Below are 22,319 nucleotides of genomic sequence, written 5' to 3'. Positions count from 1 at the left end.
AAACTCAAATGTCCAAAAATAAATTAACTAAATTATGGTAATATCCATAACATGGAACCTTATTCAGAAATTAAATTGGACTTCTAGAAGAATAGCCAATGACATGGAACAGTTTATAATACACTGTAAAGTGGAGAGAAGTGTTCGTTTTCTGCTTCATCACAGAACCAGGGAATATGTTCCTTTGGTGCCACATGCATTACCCCGGTATTCTTGTTACATTTGATATTCGACCACTTAACACAGCTTGTTGGTGTCTGTTCTGACGCTTGATAACAATGGTACTGTGTCTCTCTCTTGTCTCTCCTTATAAATTTATACAGTGATTTTACAATGGGAAAGATCTGTATCTAACAAAGAAAACAGTACTGGTAAATAATGGGTCCATGTTCCTAAGATACAGAACCTGAAGGTGAGCACTAAGGAAATAAGGTAGTGACCTTAACATCACCTGGAAATGCCCTTAGAACTGACAAAAAAGTAAACACGCCGTTTATTTGACTTTGTGACTGAATCAGCAATCCCCAAATATACTTTTTTTTGCTATTCAAGACTTGGAGAGACAATTAATAGTATAAGGGCTATAGGGTGTCCTTTGAAACTACGTACGAATTACAAATCCCGTCCATATAGTCATCAAGTTCAGTTGTTCCCTCTGTACTCATCTGAAGCACCATAGTGTCGTGGTTGAGAGCTCAGCCTCTTTTGGTCATAAACCAGGCTCTGTTGCTCTATGTGTTTGGGTCAGTTACATAATCTCGCTTTGCCTGTGTACTCACATAAAAATGGGCATAATGATAGTACGGACATCACAGGGACAGTGTGCTATTAAAGTTACTATACTTAGAGACCTTTGAATATACATGGTAAGCATTCATTAAGTACTAGCTGATGGTATTTTTATTACTACCATTATTATAATGGGATTTTTGCTGATTTTTCAGTTACTGCAAGTATTTAAGAAAATCGCGTGGTTTCCCTAATACTTGCTTGCTTAGTAACTCACTCATTCTCTCACTGTATTTCCCCATATCTCTGCGCTTTGTTTGCTTTGGGATCTTGAATACCAGAGTCCCCCAAAACACACAGAGAATCCATGAGGCTGTAGAGGCCGCGAAGAAGAGTCAGGAAGGTTAAGGACAGTTATTCAGCGGCAGGGAGGGAAACAGAGAAGAGCTCGAAGTGGTTGGTGAACAACAGAACCAGAGCTGTGGACACCCGGTTCTGAGACGGGATGCCTGCAGCAGGAGCCATACGTTGGGTACTCGGAGTTCCTGTCCTGACTCTGATTTTCTTTGGGGTAGCTTTTCTGATTGGCTTGGCTTCCATGTCTTTCTTTTATAATGAAACTTTCTCAGGGGCGCCTGGGTGGCTCCGCCGGTTAAGCGTCGGACGTGGGCTCAGGTCATGATCTCACGGCTCGTGACTTCGAGCCCTGCGATGGGCTCTGTGCTGGCAGCTCAGGGCCTGGAGCCTGCTTTGGATTCCGTGTCTCCCTCTCTCTCTGCCCCTCCTCCGCTCAGGCTCTCTACCTTTCTCTCAAAAATAAATAAAACATTAAAAAAATTATATAATAAAACTTTCTCGGCTGAGGAAATGTGAGGACTTCTTTGAAGCTTGCACAACATATATGACACACACGTGTGAACCACTTAAAGTATGCCATGGATATCCACACAAAAGATCCACACTGGATGCTGGGCCTCTCCAGCTTTTCTGCTTTGTTGGCCGCTTGGCCTTTTGTTATGGACTCAGGCTGCAACCTTATTCTTCAGCTAGCCCTTTGGATGACTGTCTCAATTTTGGACTTACAATCATGACTTTTATCTAAAGCACCTCTCTAGGCCTCAGTCCTGAGCTCTGACTTCTCTGTTATATGAATCAGAATTGTGAATAAGCATGTCCTCATGCTGTCATAGCAATGGAATCTGCTTGGGCCTGAAATGGAAGGAAGGTTGTGATAGAATCTGTAATAGTCAGATGGGCTGGAAGGAAAGGTACATGAGCAGGAAGGAGGGTTTTAAAAAGTAAAATTGATAGAATATCAGGGAGGAAGGAGTGGGTAAAATCCAGGGTAATTTCTGATGCTTTTGTCTAGATTGCATGGAGGGACTATGAACAAGAAATGGCAGGTTTTCCAGCAAAGACAACAAGTTGTTGCATGAAAGAAAATTTGATTTCAGTTGGATTCTTCCAGCAGACAGCTGAAAATTTCCTTTTAAAAATTCATTGCCCTAACTACCAATTAGTTTGAATTAAAGTAAGTTGGTCTACAGTAGATTGTAATTTTCTCTTCGCTGTTTATTTGCTTTCCAGGAGTATTTGGGTTCACATCATTTCAGAAATGAATTCATTTTATTCATGTTGACCTTAGAAAAACATATATCCTGGGGGGGGGGGGTCCTCTCAAAAATCTGTGCATCAGGGATCTGAATTCGAGAGGGTTTTTATTTCTTAAACAATCATAAAATGTAACAAGACAGGGTTAATAGTCCTACAAAAAAGTTGGTAACCAACACTATATTAATGCTATTGCCTGTGGAATTGTTTTCTAGAAGGAAAAAAATATCAAAGTGCACAAAAACATCAAGTTTGAAATAACTTAGAGCCATAAGACCATCTTGAGAAATCTCCTAAACTATGGTTTAGGAGATTTAATAGACTGTGGCAATACATTAGTGGATGACAAATTTGAAATGTGTAGCTTCAGAAGCAAGTACAGAAGAAAATGGTATTACTTTGCAAAAGTTATATACACATTAGTCTACGGTGTTAGTTTAAAAGTTATTATTTCTGCCTGGGTATTCATTGTATATATGAGATGAAAAGAAAAAAAAATAAATAACCAAAAAAGGACATAAAGCCCTGCAAAGTGAAAGAAATAAAATGAAAGCAAAGATACAGAGAAAATTTTCAAAGAAAAAGATAAATACAAAAACATATTTCAGAAAAACTGTAGGAATAAAATAAGCAGATGAAATTTAGGACAAGTGCCCACAAAGGAAAAACTTCCAAAGGAGAAGAAGCATAAAGACAGAAAAGGAAATTAAAAATCACAGTGGGGATATGGCCTTACCGATTTATCATTTTATTCCTTAGAAGCCCTCTATCAGTAAAGTATAGCCACAACTCTGGAGAACACAAACAAATATAAAATTATGCACAAATGCAAGAAAGAAATTCAATTAAAAAAACAAAACAAAAACAACCAGCACCCGTCATCTTTGGGTGGGAGACAAAGAATGGTTTTTTCTTCCTAGTGTTCTGTATTTTACCTAAGTGTCTTACAGAAAGATATACTACTTTCATATGGACAGGAGTAAACTCTATTGAAAATGAAGCTCTGTATCACATTTCATATTAAAATTTAATCCAGCAGAGTCTCACTCTGCTGCCAGGCGAGTCAGGAACTGAAGAGGATGCTCTGCTTCCCCGTAAACCATGTCCTCGTCAGCCTTTCCAAGTTGGAGTGGTCTACGGGACGAGCTCTGCACTTTGCTCTTGGTGAGAAACTGACCTCCCCGCTACTCGCGCGTGGTGCTAGCCGCCCCGGTACTCGCGCGCGTATCCGTCCGCCATGCTGTCGTCCAGGTGGGAGAAGCGGCTCGGATTCCTGCAGCTCCCAGAGTCTGAGCCAGGCCTGCGGTGCGTCCCGCGTAGCGTCCCGCGCTCAGACGCCCACCGTCCCCTCCGCTCTCTCGCACATCCGCTGCAGAATTCGGTGAATGCTGGGAAAGCTGGGTCTGTCGGCGGGCAGCTTGCTCCAGCACAGGCGCATCAGGTTGTACAGCTCCAGGGGGCAGTCCTCGGGCCGGGACAGGATGTGGCCGTCGCGCACGTAGTAGATGACCTCCTCGTGGGCCATGCCGTAGTAGGGCTGCAGGCCGTAGGAGAAGATCTCCCACAGGACCACGCCGTAGGCCCACACGTCCGACTCGGTGGTGTAGCGGTTGTAGAAGATGGACTCGGGGGGCATCCAGCGGATGGGGATGGCGTCGTTCTCGTTAGCTTTGTAGTAGTCCGCCGAGTAGATGTTCCGGGAGAGGCCGAAGTCGGCGATTTTCACCACCATGTTCTCGCCCACCAGGCAGTTCCTGGTGGCCAGGTCCCGGTGCACGAACTTGCGCTCCGAGAGGTAAGCCATGCCGGCGGCCACCTGCCTGGCGATGCACAGCTGCTCCGCGCAGGAGAGCGGTGGCGGGGCCGGGCTGGCGGCCTGGGCCCTCCCGGACAGGTCACTGTGACTGAGGCTGCACACGGGGTGCGGGGACATGCTGCGGAGGAACTCGTTGAGGTCGCCGTAGGCCATGTATTCAAAGAGCAGGCACATGGGCTTCCCGACGGCGCACACGCCTGCAACCGAAATCACGGCCCTCGTTAGGGTGGGTGTCTCAAGTGACGCGGGGGAAAGAGCGCTCCCAAAGCACTTGGTGGCCACATCAGAAAATAGGGGCCCCGGTATTCTGTGGACGGCATCGCACTCGAACCCTGACCCCATTTGTTTGGGTGTCAACGTTTGCCTATTTACCTTTTAAGATTCAGCTTATCCATCACTCCTGCTAAGTGCCTCCACTGTAGACACTGCCTGTTACCAGATTTGCCTTCTATCAGCCTTTAGCGGAGGACCTACTGTCCCGAGACAATCGTACATTTGTTTGAGGTTTCTCCTCCAACGTTTTAGCGCTCTGAAAGCAGAAGTCATGTCTTATTCTTTTTTTAAATCCCATACACCTACCACGTGTGTGGCACAGCAAGTACTCGGTACTTGTTTGCCGAGTGAACTTACAAATGGCGCTTGCTTTGAGCATGTAAGCTACTTACTCTTCCCGCTCTTTCTATGGGGAAGGATGGTAAAGAAGATGTATGACATTTGGAAAGGATAACACAATCCAAAATCTTAGGTAAAGTGCTCAGTAAAATTTTTCAAACTTTAGCTTTTAGGATGTTCATTCTAGAAAGAAAAAAAATGTTAACATAAATGGAGTCTCAGGGTTAGTGCCAGGAGGACATTTGCAAAACTTAATTTCTTGCTGTATTTGAGAGGGAAATAGGACACCTTGAAATATTAGATCATTTGGGTGCAATTTCACATCACTGTAAAAATAGATTATTAGACCTATTATTCTTTTTTTCAGGCAAAAATTAGAAGTCTCTGTTCAAAAAGAAAGAGAAATAATGAATGCTATCATCTTGGCTTATTTATATTGGGCCTGGTTTTTAATTCCAGGGATTTAGCAATCAGTATATTTATACATTCTAGAGAGAAAATTAAATGACAACATACTTCTCTGAGTAATTAAAAAAAAAAGCGATGTTTTGAACTGAGGTTATTTAATGTAACGTTCCACTCCTTGGTGCAGAAAATATATGGGAAGGAACAGGGATGGCTCTCTGACAAAGAAGTGAAGGAAAAAAGCACAAATGTAGGGGTAAAGGAGGAAAACTTGGGAAGCTTCTGTTTGGGGGATGCAATGCATTTCTTCATTTCTATAGTCATACCTAAGAGTTTCACAATGTTAGGGTTATCAAATTCTGCCATGAGGGCTGCCTCCCTCTGAAAGTCGGCTTGCATGTCTGCTGAGGCTTCTTCTTTGAGCATCTTCACTGCCACCATTGTGAAAGGTTCATAGGGAAGTAAGCCCGGAGCCCTGAGAGATACATTCGTTTAGAAAGAAATCAAAGATCGGGAACACCATCTACCCACATTAATCTACCCACATTCATATACATTCCTTCCACTTTTGCAGCCTTTCCCAGAGCCACAGAATCAGAGTAAGATGCCAACAGTAGATCGTACTTAAAACTCCTTGACTCCAATTAATATAAATCATTGGGACTATTTTCAACACAGATTAAGTTTGAAAAATGCATTATTTGTACATTTCGGGAATTCTAAAGTACACAGATCCAATGAGATTGTCATTACCATCCTAAGCCCTTAATGTCTGGCCAGACTCGAAATTCCTGGAAGGCAGGGACCATGGCTTATTCTTTATATCCCTCTAAAGCCTCAAATGGTGCCTTGCATATTTTTGGTTCCCAGTACGTATTTGTGTGAGGTTTTCATTAATTATGTAACCTCCATGCCAGGGCTACTATGAGTGGAGTTGAGGTTGTGTCCTGCCCAAGAACACCAGGACCGAATGACAATTAGTGATTAAAACCAAGTCCACATTCTCTGGCCCAGTTGTGTGTCTTGAGCCACATCCATCCGTAAAGGGTATTTCCTTCCAGTTCACAGAAAGGCAGTAAATGGGCTAGCATTGACCCCCATATGTACTGCTTCCTTGAGCTCATTATGTTCTGGCATGTTTGCATTATTTTTTCCTTTTTCTATTTTTGCCATTCCATGGATATCTATTTATTTATTTTTTAAATTTTATTTTTTTTTAATTTACATCCAAATGAGTTAGCATATAGTGCAACAGTGATTTCAGGAGTAGATTCCTAAATGCCCCTTACCCATTTAGCCTATCCCCCCTCCCACGACCCCTCCAGTAACCCTCTGTTCTTCATATTTAAGAATCTATGTTTTGTCACCCTCCCTAGTTTTATGTTATTTTTGTTTCCCTTCCCTTATGTTCTCTGTTTTGTCCCTTAAAGTCCTCATATGAGTGAGGTCAAGCAAAATTAGTCAGAGAAAGACAAATATCATATGACTCCATGGACATCCATTTAATATCTATACGTATCAGACTCTGAATTCTTCTTTTTTAAATTTTTTTTAGTGCTTATTTATTTTTGAGAGAGAGACAGAATGCGAATGGGGGACAGGCAGAAGGAGAGGGAGACGCAGAATCTGAAGCAGGCTCCAGGCTCTGAGCTGTCAGCACAGAGCCTGATGTGGGGCTAGAACTCAAGAACCATAAGATCTTAACCTGAGCTGAAGTCAGACGTGTTTAACTGACTGAGCCACCCAGGTGCCTCAAGAGTCTGAATTCTTAAATGGAAACACTAGTTCAAAGTAAATTTTAGATGAAGTGAAGAATATAGCAATAGAAAATGGAAGAGAAGTAAATTTTAGAATTATTTACTAAAAACAAGGCAAGAAATTATGATTAAAATGTGTGATAAAATTATTTCTGAAAAGGAAATATAATTAAACTTTGCTAATTGCTTATAATTTGAATACAGCATAAATGAAGGTTCTCTCCTTCTGCCCAGCCCTATTTTCCAGCAGAGAGAAAAAATTATTAAGATTCAGAGTATAAGTACTCCATGAGATGAGGTTAATGATGTGAAGAATTATTTGATAATAGGTATCATACATTCAGCGTAGGCATCAAAGGAGCGGTCTCATAGCCTTTCAGGTACGAATTCGGTGGAAAGATTTTTCACATGGGTAACTTTACCTTGCTTGAAAGACCCTTCCAAATGCTCCTTCGCCAATATCTCTCACATATTCAATGTTATTCCTTGGGTACTCCAGGCTCAGCAGTTTGGGATTCAGCAGGAGTGGCATCCTCTGGTACATGGGGTTGGGATGAAGTCTGTCTAGTAAGAGCTCAGAGGGAAGAGTAGTGAGGGTTACCGCCGCTGACTCTCTGCAGGTAAGACAGGCAAGATTGATAATGAGCTCAGGGTCAGGTGAGATCTTTGTACTCAGGCTCGGGTTTTAAAGAGAGAGGATGCTAGGAGGAAACAAAACAAATTATACTAAGGCAACTGAAGATCCTTCAGTTTTAGAGCAAGAAATATTTCATTTGGTCTGGAGTCAAAAAGCACATTTTCGTGGGAATTTTGTCACTATCCAGTTGGCATAGCAATGGGGCTGAGCTGGAGTAGCCATATTCTTCCAAATTATTGTTTAGATTCTCTCTACTGTGAAAAGTTAACATTAGGACATGTGATCCTTTGCAAAAAGGTATTGATATTTTTAAAGATCATGGTGGGGTGCTTGATCTTAAAGCAAGGCATTAGACGTCCTAAAGAGACCGGCCGTGTTGTATAGATCCCTCTTCCCATCCCCAATTCCCATGTTAAGTTTATAGGTTTTAATATATTACTACATGTGATTAGCTTAAATTAGAATCTCACCTTTTCTTATTTTTCCATTGTTTTCGTCTCCGGCAGCAGTAAAGAGTAGTTACGGTAAGAAGCACAAATATTGCAAAGCTGGACATTGTGGAGATTATTACAGTCATGGAGTATGTAGGTGAGACGGACAAGGAGGAAGAAGAAGAGGAAGGCAGATTTGGAATGTCCACACTTGGCTTTGAGGACGTCATTGGTGGGAATGCTGTAAGTGAACAATAATTTTTTTCATTCATTCTTAAACTTTTAAGAAGCAATGTTTGTAGTCAAGGAATCTTCGCTAAATTCAAGCAAGTTTAGTAAGCCAAATTTAATTTTAAGGATACGTTTTTATGGATCAGGTCGTCCCTGGTTATTTTTTTCTAAAGTCCAAGTGTAATAATCCAGGGGTCCAAGTAAATCCAACTTGCAGAATCACAGAATTTTAAAGATGAGACCCAGAGAAAGGAACTGTTTTTTTTCCAAGACAAATGCAGATCCTGGGTTAGTGCTGTTCACACTGCATCATGTTTTTTATGACCTGACAACAGTTATGGAAATTGTTAGGTTATTAAATAAAATAATTTCATGAAATTATATTTGAGGACAGGACTGTCTAAAGTTGAGCTTTTATACACATTTACTGCTGATTTACAAACAAAACAAAAATAATAGGAGATGAAGAGTGGAAATATTAGACACAAATGAGAAGTTAGTTCATCTAAAAATTGAACTGTCAAACTCCTATTAAAAAGGTCAGTGCAGAGGCGTCTGGGTGGCTCCATCGGTTAAGCATCCGACTTCAGCTCGGGTCATGATCTCGCGGTTTGTGGGTTTGAGCCCCACGTCGGGCTCTGTGCTGACAGCTCAGGGCTGAAGCCTGCTTCAGATTCTGTGTCTCCCTCTCTCTCTGCCCCTCCCCTGCTCACACACTCTTGCTCTCAAAAGTAAATAAATATTTATTTATTTTTTTTAAAATAAATTTAAATAAATTTATTTATTTAAATTTTTTTTAAAAAGTCAGTGCAGTATGAAAACAAGGTAAAATCTACATTTCCCTGGAAACCGACAGATGCCATGTTCATATCACTCTGTAGAGTACAAAGTCCACTGTGTATCTGTTAAAACAACTTTATTAATTTATATTCTTTTAATTGACTGGTAAAGACAAAAACACAGATACAGGGTATTTTAATAATATTGACAAGAATGTTCTAATAGCAAACAATATCCTTTGTACCCTACACAGAAAGAATAAACCCTATTTTCAAATATTTGCGGAATACTGACAGACCTGGTCTGTTTTCAGGCCACAAAAGTAAATCTCAAATTTCAAAGGCAAAAATCATGTGGAATTACTCCTTGACTAAAGTGCAATTAACAGTAGACTGAGTCAAATCCAATGGCACATCTAGAAAAATAAAAAATTCAATAACTTTTCAATCAAAGATTAAAAAGTAGCCACAGTGACAGATTAGAAAATAGTTTGCTGATAGAGGATGTGAGCTTTGGCCAAAGCCGTCCTCAATGGGAAACTCGGTGTTGTCTCTTTCCATTAGATAAAAAGGAAGAAAGTAAATGAACTAGACATTTAACTCAAGACTTTGGAAAAGAAACAAAAACTACAGAAAACAAAAATAGGTGATAAAGTAACAGCCAGGTACAAGCAGTAATTAATAAGTTAGAATACACATACCACAAATGCTAGAATTTAAAAATAGGTCAAGGTTTGGTCTTATCTTTATTAAAGTAGTCTGGTAAGTAGGATTTTAATTTTTAAAAGATAAAAGCATAAACATGAAATTAGGAATGGTAAAGGAGTTATGATAGTAGAATGTAATTATGGAATAACATTTTTTAAATCTTTAGAAAAACGATAGGACCACATTGCCAAATTGGAAAAATCAGAAAATCTGAAGATAGTCATAACCAGGACATTTAAAAGTCTTTATAGAATTACGGAGACATTCTTTTGGTCTCAGAAGAAATAAAATTCCCAGATTTTAGAAAATGTTACAGTAAGAGAAAAATCTATGAAATTATTTTAGAAAGTTATTATAATACTAATATCACACCCTGGCAACATTAGCACCAAAGAAAAGTGCGTTCCTAGATTAAGGAACGTAAATTTAAACAATCCTAAACGAAATGTTAGAAAGTGGCTGCAATATAGCAAAAGAATTATATGTTTGATATACAGACATATATTAATATAACACATCACAAAATCAAAAGAAAACTTTTATTGTAGCAGACGCCTAAAGCCGTTTGAAATAGGACACTTGCAAAAGCAGAGATTACAAGGGGTGTCCATGTAGGACTTCTTAGTGTAGCAGTGGACACAGTTATTACGGCCTGAGCACTGGTAGCTGGCAAATGGTTTTAAAGCCCATGGAGACCAAGTCTGGTCCCTTCTGTGACAGGAAGAATATCAGCACAGGACTGAAACTGCAGGAACAGCACAGCAGTGCATTTCGGAGCAATGACAGCATTTCTCATCAGGTGTCACAACAACAGTGGACTTAGCCTTTCCGGGTTCCTTTATGATTGGCTTGAAAGCCGATCTGACTTTCTTTGGACTGAGTCATCTGAAGGTTTTTTAAAAAATCAATCCAAGATGGGTGGGGAGGGGAAAGCTAGACTTCCTGCTAATAATAAAGTAGGAGTAATCATTGAAAGGCAGAAAGAGGTGACTATTTTTGTATCTGGATTTTACAGGGCAGTTCATACTTATTTAACATGGAAAGGAATGCAATGTAATTTGTAAAATTGGTAGTATAATCTCATTAGTAAATATAAGGATAATTTTTTTTATCAAAAATATCACACATATTGGGGCGCCTGGGTGGCTCAGTGGGCTAGGCGCCTGACTTCAGCTCAGGTCATGATCTTGCGGTTTGTGGTTTTGAGCCCCACATCAGGCTCTGTGCTGACAGCTCAGAGCCTGGAGCCTGTTTTGGATTCTGTGTGTGTGTGTCTCTCTCTCTGCCCCTCCCCTGCTCTCACTCTGTCTCCGTCTCTTTCTCTTTCTCAAAAAAAAAAAAAAAAAAAAAAAAAAAATCACACATATTAAGAGAGTGATCCATGAGGACTTAGTAAGATTTATTTTCAAAATGCAAAAATTGGCATTGTTTGAACAATAATTTTGCTTTATGGATTTAATTATATCTTCCTTTCTGGCTAGTTTTGTTATTCCTTGTTTATTGCCTCTGATCTGTTTGCTGTGGCCTTCCCTAGAGGGACATCGATTATCTCTTTGAATCTAAATTATCAATCCACATCTCCAGCATCTTTTTATCTTTGTCTTCTGTCATCAATTTTACCTCCACCCTTTTCCTTTGAACATCAGGGGAGTTTTTATTCACTCATTCATCCATACATTAAGGTAGTCATTAAGTTAGTATGACATTGGGTCTCAAGAGTACTATGGTGGACACGACAAGTCTTTGTGTTAAGGTGTTTAGCTAGGAAATAATTTGTAAACCGATAATTCTAATAAAATGTAATTCTAATAAAATGTTGTAAGACTGATAAGCTTGTGAACGGCCTGGGACAGCTCAATTCTAGGTCTAGGCAAACTAGGGAGGTTTTCTGGAGTAAGTGTTTAAGTTGAATAAAAAGGGAACAAGCAGTCGAAGGTATGTGTGTGTGGGTGGAGTGGGGGGGGGGAGGGGGCAAGTAGGGAGGTAGTGTTCCACAAAGAAGGAGTGGCATGTATCAGGGTCCAAACCAAGGAGTCGGCATGCTTCCCTAAAAATGCATCTGAAAGTTTCATTGTTGAGTTGGGGGAGTGTGTCTAGGTAAGGCTGTAGATACCAGGTCTGGGTCATAAAAGGCCTTGCATGCCCAGGTAGGTAATTTGGACTTGGCCTGGCAGTAAATGGAGAGAATCATCAGAGGGTTTTAAACAGTGGAGTAGCGTGATCAGCCTTTTGCTTTAGAAATATCACCTGCCTGCAGCCTGACCTCCATGGCCGATTTCAAGCTACCAAGACAAAGAAGGTCCTGAATGCAGAGTTGGAAAGAGATGTTCCGTGATGCCCCATCACATAGGATTTCCACTATGCGGATAACAAGGATAAAGAGAAAATCCTCGAAGCTGCTTTCAAAACAGAAACACATTGCTTATAGGAAAAAGTAAGCAGACTCATACCAGACGACCAGTCATTTCCAAACCTAGAAGCTGGAAAAGAGTGAAATCACATCTACAGATTCCTGAGAGAAAAAGAAATGTCACTCAAGGCTATGTCTAGCTCGTTTACCTTTTAACTCTGCAGGTGAAAGCAAGCTAATCTGAACATTGCAAGGAAACAGAGACTCTGTCACCCACAAAGCCATCTGAGGAAACACACGAAGTATGTGCAGCCTTGTGGAACTCAGGAATAGTGAGATGTCTGCTCAGCAGACAAAGTAAATAGTACAAAGACATCGCCAGCTCAAAAAGATATTTCACTTCAGCAAAAGAAGTTATACAAATGAAAACTACTGAAATCTTACTGTGTGTGTTCAAGCAAAAAAAAAAAAATCTTCTGTCACCCTTCTAAGTGAACTGGCAATATCCTTTATAGAGTTTACTCAGAAATCAAGAAACTTCAAGAAATATTTGAGGGCTTTATAATATTCGACTGAATAAGGATGACTTCTTTGCTTAGCTAGCAACCTGCCTGAAAAGCTCAAGCTGGTTTCTTCAGTAATAATCGCATTTAACCAGGGAGCATACTTTTAGACAATTCTCCATGAGATGGTCAGATGAAATGATCCGTTTATGACATTTGGAGTTCATTTTCTGACATGTACCAAAGATTTCATAAAAATAGGTTAAGAGTAGGAAATTGGTTTATTGTTAGCTAGTTGTAGCTAACAATTTTTATAATCGGTATACAAGGCAGAAACATGGATGCTTTCTGTGTGTGTCCCTGTCTGATCTAGGACTGAAGGTCGGCACCTTCCACATGGTAAACCCCCAGTGAGTGCTTGAATGGATGAATGAGTAAACAAAGGGTAACAAAGACCACCGTTGCCAATTAAAAGTCCGGTCAAAGTAGGCTTTAGCTACTTATATGACAAAGGATTGAAGCATTTCTTTTTCCTTCCTTCAATTTGGAAATAACAATTTGACAGGCTTACAGAATAATAGATTTATAGGGTTTCCATATCGCTCTTGTTTATTAATGCGGAGTGATTCAAGTGGGACCAGTGGCATTCTTTGTTTTTATACTTTTAAGTCTTAGTTCTTGAAGGAAGCTGGTAAAATCAAGGCCTGGCACTTTGCCAGGTGCAGAGGCAATTAGGCCCAGAATATACCTCATAGGAAATGAGTATGATTGAAGCCCTAGAAAGCTCAAATCAGAGGAAGTTAGTTGAAATGAAAAACTCTTCCAATTTCATTCTGAAGATGTCTGCATTCTGGTAGGGTTAAAACATCATCTGATTCAACTTCGAGTCTAGGCCTCTCTTTGCAAGCAACCATCTTGAGTTCCTTCCTAGGGATTTGGAGGCATCCACTTTTAAAACCATTTGATTTGGGGGCTCCTGGGTGACTCGGTTAAGTGTCCGACTTCGGCTCAGGTAATGATCTCACAGTTCATGGGTTCAAGCCCCGCATCAGGCTCTATGCTGACAGTTTAGAGCCTGGAGCCTGCCTCCGAGTCTGTGTCTCCCTCTCTCTCTCTCTGCCTGTGCTCTGTCTCTCTCTCTCTCTTCTCTCTCTGAAAAATAATTAAACATTAAAAAAAAAACCCAAACATTTGATTTGACCCTGTAAACTTCATATTGGAAATCAGATGTCTTAAAAAACATATCTTCCAAAGGAAAGATCTCTTGTCACAAATGAAGATCATGAATCGGCTCAATGAAGAAATAAATACTTGTTTTCATCTGTAAATAATTAGATGGTATAAAAATCAAGAATGCAAAATCAGAAGGTGGCATTTTCAGTTGCTTATTTTGTGGCCATTGAAAGGATAAATGAAGTTATAACCTTGGGGTAGGGGATCTCATTTGTATCATTCACTAAATATGCTGCTCTTCATGGCCTAATTAGAAGCTGTAAGCTGAGATCTGTGATGATCTTCCTTCATGTTTTACCCCAGTAAGCAGAGGAAAACAGCCTTTGAGAAGGGACGTACATCCTGTTCTGGACATCATGTAGTAGGAGTGTAAATACGCATGCACGAATCCAATTACATACACATAAGGGTTCAAGGGCACAAACAAAATTACTTACTTGTTAAGTTTTCTTTTTTATAATCTGAGGGGGAAAGGATAAAAATTTGTTTTAAATGAGCATCCAGATATCTCACATATTCTGTGAGAGAGTGCTAAGAAATGCAAGTTCTCTTTCAGCTTTTCAGCATACAACTGGTCAACATGCTTTGCATTCGAATGAGAAAGGATTGTGTCATTGAAATTAAACCAGCTGTTAGGGCTAACAACATAGCTCTTTACAAACGAAGTTCATTAAACAACATGCAGCGATTCAGCTTTGTTTTGTGAGATCAGCACTTTCAACCATGTGGCTTATTTTTGCATGCTTAGAAATCTGCTTCGTTGGCTAAGAAGGGGGACTTTATTCTTTTATTCCACTCATCTGACATAATATGAGGTTTCTTAGCCATTCTCTGCACATTCCAAAAACCGTTACAAGCTTTTATAAGATCCCCTTATGAAATAAGATCTTAAGCAGCAGTTAAAAGTGCTCTTTAATTTCTTTTTGAACCAAATGGAGTAAACTCTTATGCTGACCTGTGCAATTAGGGTGGACAGTAGGATTCTGTGATTAGGTCTCTAAAAAGGGCAGAACTCAAAAAATAAGTTAGAAATGCTTAGAAATATTAGGAGATTTAAGCTCACAACTTAGTTTCTTCAAAATAGTAAATTTGTTGTAACCTCTACAGTATTGAGAGAACTCTGTTACCTAAATATGGCAGTCTGGTGCAGGCCGTGGGGTCCCAGTGCATGCTGGGGAGTTTGGTGCATTCTGGCACGGGGAGCAGGTGCATTCCAGATCTGTAGAGTCCTCTGTGAGTCTTCTCTTCCATTGCCAGCCATTCTTTTGCACAGAAGAGCTCCTTTACTGCCAGGCAGTATTCTCTAAAATATTTTAGGGAGAACAAAACTTGATGAGTCACAGCATATTAAAGCCAAATTTGTGGCAGAGCCTAGATTCTGTATTTTCAAAAATATCATCACAGTACATTGTCTGCTCTTGCAAAAGCATTTTTTAAAGGATCCTTTATTGTAAATAATGTGAGACTTTATGAAATATAGTGTATATCCCTGAGACGAAATGCTGTCTTGTTTGGTTTTCATAGTGTAGCTAACACTACTGAGGGGGAAAAGAAATTTTAAGCTCAAAAGAAATCCCTGATATGCATTCCCTCATATTCATAGTAAAATAAATACAAAGGCACAGAAACAAGGTGCATTGAGTTTTAAAAATACACATAATAAAAGTCATAGATCATTGTCAATCAGTGTCTAGCCTGAGAGATTCTCCTGTAATCTCAGGGCTAATGGGCAGGGACTGAGGGGCACAGTTGGCCTGTCTGAATGCTTTGCCCATCAGAACAGAAGACATCACCTTCCTGGCAGGTTACAGGAGGGCATATGGTTCCTATCCACCCTGGCCTTGGAGAAGCCACCCCCTGTCCCATTTCCGCATATGCTTCCATCTGAGAAAGTCAGGGTAATGTCTACTTGAATATGAAATGTTATGTTCATTCATGTGTTTTATTGTAAGTGAAGAGACTGAAGAAAGACTAGTTATACTAATTATAATTTTGTGCATTAATACTTATTCAAGCTTATCTTATAAAAAATAGGATAAGACTACATAGGAGAAACCTGGTTAACTCCAAAGTAAGACATTTTGGATTAAAAATAAAAGGAAATTAGAGATTATTAAAGAAATTAGAGATAATAGCAATGTTGTTCATTCAATAGCTAAAGGATTCAGCGAGGAAGGAATTTGTGGTTGTGTATGTATGTGTGTGCATATACATATCTGTGTCATAATGGTGTCTTTTTAAAATAGTCATGCCTACACTGCCACTTTTCTGGGCAACCACCTGTCAGTAAGGGCCAACTGAACATGTGTGGAATGAAAGGGCTTTGCAGATGACTGTGATAGGGTACGATAGGAGTCATGAGAACAACAATAGGATTTTGAATTCTTGATGTGTCCGCAGTGGAAGGGAGAGCAGTGAGGCTTTCAAGCCTCTGAAAACCAGAGGAGAGCCTGAAAAACCAGAGGAGAATTACTTAGCTTGCTTCTGCTTATGCCTTGGCCCCCCCCGCCTCCCCGGGATCACACAAACACAACTTTCTGCATTCATACAGCACAGTTAAACTGTGCAAAAATCAATAGGGGGCAGGTGAAAGAAACTCCACAGCCCACATCACGTGGAGGAAGCAAATACCCTGGAAAGCTATTTTTTATTCTAATCGGAAGAACACATTAGAGAAAGGTTTGTTTGTTTTGTTTTGCTTCCATTGCCATGTATTCAAGATGACCCCTATAGAAGAGTCTTTTGCAAGGAAAAAAATCAGGATGAAATGGAAAATAAACTGAAAACTAAGTTAACTTGAACATAGTAGTAACTGAAGAAAATAAAGACCACAAAGAAGTGAAATCAACACCAAAAGTAAAATTGTCATTAAAATCAGTAAAGAAATGTCACTGGAAGACATTGAACAAGTAACAGAGGAAAACTTTACAAGTCCAAACTGAATGCAGACAGAATGCATGAACAGTGAAAATGATGTATGAGGAGACAGCTGAGACGGAAGAGCCAGGAAGAAACCCAGAGTTCGGATAATGTTTCCCAATAAGAAAACTAGAGCACAGAAAAAATGGAAAATACTCAAAGATATACTAAAAGAAAACATTGTTAGGACAAGAAGGAGGTAAACCTGATAATTAAGGTACATTATCCGTTATTTTTATATTAATTATAGGAAAGAAAATAATGAAAAAAGAATTACTCCCAGATGAATTTGACAAGTATTGTGAATCTCAAAGATTAAAAAAGAATCCTCCTACCATTTGGCAAGAGAAAAATATTCCCTACAAAGGAACAAAATTCAGGATTGCCCTATATGTTCTTCATTACAACACAGCCAAAAAACAATTAGAGTGCACAAGATTTTGAGGAAAACTGAATGCAACATAAGACCTAAATAGTCAGTGAGAAATACACACACACACACACACACACACGATCACAACATTATGGTGAAAAATGTTTACGTGTAATCTTCTAAAATCATCTACTCTAGCTGAACAAGAGATGAATCAAAATTGAGAACTTAAGAAACAGAAAGATTTTCTATGATATAAATGACAGTGAGCATGAGGGATAAATAACAGAGATCTCTACCAGGTAGTTGGATATATGATGATGCAATCATATGTAGAAGCTAAAAATAATGGCCTGGTTTTATCAAAACAGAGGTGGAAATGTGCTGTGTTGGTAGTTTTCATGTGTTTTCTTCAAAAGCAAACAATGTCCATTTCTAACGTATACCATGGGTTCAACTGATCTTTTAATCCTCTCTCTTTTACAGATGAGGAAACTGGTTAGCCAAGGTCACATGTATCTAGAAAGAAGTACAAATAGTGTTTGAAAATAGTATTCTATTTGGCTCAAAAGCCAGATTGCTTCCTATCTTTTCTCCATAAGAAGTAAATAAAGGCAAAGATAATTCTATCAAATATGGATTTATGAATTTCCATGTTTAAAGAGTATGGGGGTTTTAAAGAAATAACTATTTATTACAACCCCTCCCCCCCACCGTGAGAAAGGGTGTTAGTACTTCAGTAAGAGCATTGGGTGGAATGTATTTTAAAATAATATACATATGATATAAAATAATACTCTGAAATGCTCACCAAGATCTCCTATTCATTGGCAAATCATGCTGAAACATTTGAAACGGACATTTTCTCTTCGCTATCTTAGCTTACTCATGAGGTCCATGTTTGTTCAGGTTGTATATATTTATTTCATAGAAAGTAGGGATATTTATGAATATGACAACAATATGAAAAATAGCAAGTATAAGAGAATATTGTACCTTTTATGACATTTTCTAGAAGCTTAGAGTCCTTGTATTATAGGAGGTCATCAGGGAGTTAGATGGTAGGAATTCTGTCCAATTAATTACCTTCTATTTTGGGCAAAAGCCACCTTTTGCCTTTATTGTTGCACATGACAACTTCTTTTGAAAACTCTTCCTGTTTGCAATCAAAATAATTTTCCCATGTCTTTCTTCTTTTATTTTACCTGCAAATGGGTGTAGGAGTAGGTACTGCTCCAGGGTTGCATTCTTGGAAGATGTGGTTACACAGCAAAGCCTCAGCAGCTGGCCGGCAAAATGGGCTCACTGCTTTCAGTTCATTCCAGGCCGTGTGAACCAGTAGTTCTTGGGCCTCCTCAGGGTGTGCATAGGAGTTGTTGAAGAAAACAAGAGCGTCTCTGGCCAGGACAGCATTACATACCTCCCCTCTGTACTGGGCGCAGTAGCCTTTGTTATCTTTCTGTAATTTACTGAAAGAAGAAATGAACAATGAACCCAATCACATGGTGTTTCTTAGCCTTCAGTCCATTTTTTTTTTTTTTTTTATTTCCACCTCTGCATCACAGAAATAGGAGAAGATTGTACTAGCAAATTGGCTGAAATGTTCTATCTGAATACTGTTTTCATTTCCAGCTGTAATTATATCACCTCCAGCTACTCCAGAGGGCTATTATAAGATTGTATGTGAAAATGGATGTGGACAGCTTTGAGAACTATCAAGGACTGAATAGATTTGAGTGTTTTTATTATTTACACTATAAATAGAACTTAACTAGTCTTAGGTAAGCCACCTCATATGCTTCTTACAAATGGAGCTGATTTAAGCAAGTAAAAGACATCTTAAAAACATATTCATTGTGATGATTAACAAATGATTAAGTATAACAATTGTGGTGAGCCAGGTTTTTGAACATAGTTTATGTGTTATGATTATTAAATACCTGAGTTTTGTGGAACACGTGCATCTTTGCAACACCTTCTATCCTCAGATTCTCTCACTCAGACGTCTTCCCAGCATTTCATTAAAGAAGAAAAAGAAAGCCACATAGGGAGGAGGAAGCTTGGATATGGCTTTCAAAGGAGCTAAGTAGCATCTTTAGCTTTGCTATTTTCTCTTCACATGATTTGGGGAGAGTCATCTGATCACCCAGAGCCCCAAGGTTCTAATTTGTTGAGTGATGTAAGGAATTATTTGGAACTCAGATTGTGTGTTAATGGGTAATATATGAAGAAAAAGTCTAAATTCTATAGAGCTAGCACAAAAATAAGGTTAAAAGCTTATCTGCTGTAACAACTGAGGAGAATAATAGCCAGAATGGAAAAATACTGCTGGTACTCTCTGCACTCATCCACTGCCCCCTAGCGGAATTCTGGGAATTAAGATAATAACTCCTATACTCCCCCGTCACATATTTATTGAGCACTTATTATATGTAGACACTGTGACGGTCTCAACATGTTCTTATGCTTTCCATCAGATCTATATTGTTAACAATGACAAAAAACTAAGTTTATTCTCATTTAGATTTGTACAACTGTTGGAACTTCACATTTCATTATCTTTATATAAAGGATTTTAAGAAAATTAAGTTGGAATTTGTGGGAAATTTTTAAATTGTGAAGAGACCCCATTTGAATTCAAACAATTGATACTTGGATTAGAAACCATCATTGACTAGTGTTTAAAGAAAATCTATTAAATGGTATACAGCTCATTCAGGTAAAACAGTGAATTTTCAAGAAATATTATACTTTGAAATAATGTTTTATAATATAGAATCTTTCTCTAATTCATACTAGCCTTTTACTAATTAGCCAGCATGATTTTATGGCATTACTTCTAGTTCATAGTTCATTTTAAAAGTGAAGGCCTGGGGTGCCTGGATGACTCAGTTGATTGAGCATCTGACCTCATCTCAGGTCATGATCTCCCCACTCCTGAGTTCAAGCCCCATATTCAGCTCTGTGCTGACAGCTCAGAGCCTGGAGCCTGTTTCAGATTCTGTGTCTGCCTCTCTCTGTCTCTCTGCCCTTCCGCCACTCACGCTTTGTTTCCCTCTCTCAAAAATAACTAAGTATTTAAAAAATATTTTTATTTTTATTTACTTATTTAAAAAAATTTTTTTAACGTTTATTTATTTTTGAGACAGAGAGAGACAGAGCATGAATGGGGGAGGGTCAGAGAGAGGGAGACACAGAATCTGAAACAGGCTCCAGGCTCTGAGCTGTCAGCACAGAGCCCGACGCAGGGCTCGAACTCACGGACGTGAGATCATGACCTGAGCCAAAGTCGGCCGCTTAACCGACTGAACCACCCAGGCGCCCCTAAAAAATATTTTTAAATAAAGGCCTTGAATAAGAAAACAGAAAACTCTCATGAAAACTTGGGCCAGATAAGGTTGAGCTAACACCCAAGGAAACTTGGCCTATGGTAACACTAAGAAAGTTCAAGAGAAGCAAGGATGCTGGGCTCTAAGAAATTGAAGAATAATACCTAATAACCAGAAATACTTCAAACTGGTTTACCAAATGGTCTCACATATTAATATAATACCTTGGTATAATACCTTGGGGGATAGATAAAAGCAGGCGGGATTCTTTTCATTTAAAACAAAAACCATGTCATGTAAAAGTTAGATATTTCCCCTAGTGTTTCTTGGCTGAGCATTATTCATCCAGGTTCTGACATCACGTATTAACCATTGAATGACTCTCTTTATTTTTCCATAGGTAGTTTTTGAATTAAAAAATTCATGCTTTTTCCTTTAACTATATAAGCAAAAAAAACAAACAAACAGAAAAGGTATACAAAAGAAAAATTAATAAAAATAGCCTCAGAAATGAGAATTACTGGCAATTAATAAGCAATCTCTTTGTGTGTATTTCTGCTGGCTGTCTTAATAAAAGCCAAGAAAAATCTTTGAAACAACCTCAGTTGGCCTGATAGTATTGAGTCCTCATTTATTTATTAGTTACATAATGTGAAAGAAAAAAGAAAAACAGCAGAATACGTATTGAATAGAAATGAGATCTTGGTTGTCATTTCGGTTTCTACCAGCTTGCAGAGAAGTAACCTGTGAAAACCCTTTGCCTGCTGGGAAAAAAACCATACAATACAACATACATGGTTCTTACTAATTATCTGTGCCTCTGTGATGTTCCTAGGGGCATTAAAGACTTAGCTTTGGAAATACATCTATGCTAGGATTAGCTGTACAAGGTCAAGGATATACAGGACCAAATACATATATGTTATGTATAATGATATATACACATACACATATACAGAGACTTCCCGGATTTCAGAGTTTAAACAACTTTTCTTTTTCCTCTCTCTTTTGCAGACTCATAAACCTGTAATTTTTTGTGGTGATCAAATTTTAGAGGCAAGAGCCGGAGGCACGTGGGGCCATTGTTCCTCATCCTCCTAACCCTATCACTTAAACGTTTTAACAGGAGCTCACGGCAAAAACTGGGGGACAAGATGAATGCAAAAAATCTCCACGGGTGTCTTCCGCTCTCTTTTGCAAATGATGAGACCCCTCCCTGTTCAACTGAAGTTGTGTTTCCCTGCTCACAGCTCTGGGGACTACAAATGGAGCAACCCCGAAAGCAGCGGGTCCTGGCCGTCCTACGAACAGTGGGGCAGAGGTCACAGGGATCTGTTCACAGAATGCTGGTTATTTTGGAATGGTCTGCCGGACAAGCTCCAAAAATGCTGGTTCACGTTGCACGTGGAGCCAGTCCCTCTCTTGCCTCTTGACAAATGAAACCTGGCTGACCTCCCTTTCTGTAAAGTTTTTTCTTCTCAGAGACAGCAATGGATATATGATCTCAGGTCCCTCCTTTAACTTAAAACACACAACTCTGCTTGGTCAAACTGAACACTTAAAGGAGCCTCACTACACCTTTTACTCTTATTTCTCTCCACTTTAACAGAGAGGAATCACATCCAGTAGGGCATTTTTTTTATTTTTAATTTTACTTTTTAAAATTTGCATCCAAATTAGCATATAGTGCAGCAAATGATTTCAGGAGTAACTTCCTTAATGCCCTTACCTGTTCACCAACAATGAAGCAACAGGAAGAGAAATCAAGGAATGGATAGAGCGCTTTTTTAAATGTGATCTTACAGTTTCTAGGAAGGAGACCTCTTCTCCCTTTGAACACACATTACTTTGCCCCGGGGGCACCTGCAGAGGGCCAGCTGAGGCTAGTTTGGGTTA

General features: G+C 39.2%; 1 protein-coding gene and 1 long non-coding RNA gene across 3 annotated transcripts in view; one reads left to right on the top strand and one right to left on the bottom strand.

The window, feature by feature from the left end:
• Positions 1–2,490: 2,490 nt before the first annotated feature.
• The window catches only part of MUSK (muscle associated receptor tyrosine kinase), a 92,528-nt gene continuing 72,699 nt past the window's right edge, over positions 2,491–22,319 (bottom strand). The window contains exons 10-15 of the mRNA XM_078436597.2: positions 18,300–18,563; positions 14,930–15,105; positions 8,038–8,239; positions 7,353–7,544; positions 5,500–5,648; positions 2,491–4,353 (exon numbers count right to left, since the gene is read on the bottom strand). Coding sequence (XP_078292723.1) covers positions 3,671–4,353; positions 5,500–5,648; positions 7,353–7,544; positions 8,038–8,239; positions 14,930–15,105; positions 18,300–18,563 — 1,666 coding nt within the window. The 3' untranslated portion in view covers positions 2,491–3,670. The remainder of the gene's footprint in view (positions 4,354–5,499; positions 5,649–7,352; positions 7,545–8,037; positions 8,240–14,929; positions 15,106–18,299; positions 18,564–22,319) is intronic.
• LOC132663084 (uncharacterized) overlaps positions 4,047–22,319 on the top strand; it is a 129,348-nt gene continuing 111,075 nt past the window's right edge. For both annotated transcript variants that reach the window (XR_013551699.2, XR_013551698.2), the window contains exons 1-2: positions 4,047–4,135; positions 8,074–8,241. This is a non-coding gene — a long non-coding RNA (uncharacterized LOC132663084). The remainder of the gene's footprint in view (positions 4,136–8,073; positions 8,242–22,319) is intronic.

The sequence above is a fragment of the Panthera onca genome, chromosome D4 (genome assembly GCF_046562875.1).
Source record: "Panthera onca isolate mPanOnc1 chromosome D4, mPanOnc1 haplotype 2, whole genome shotgun sequence".
NCBI classification, from domain to species: domain Eukaryota; kingdom Metazoa; phylum Chordata; class Mammalia; order Carnivora; family Felidae; genus Panthera; species Panthera onca.
Note: the sequence above shows the minus strand (reverse complement) of the source record. Positions and strands in the feature narration are given on the sequence as shown.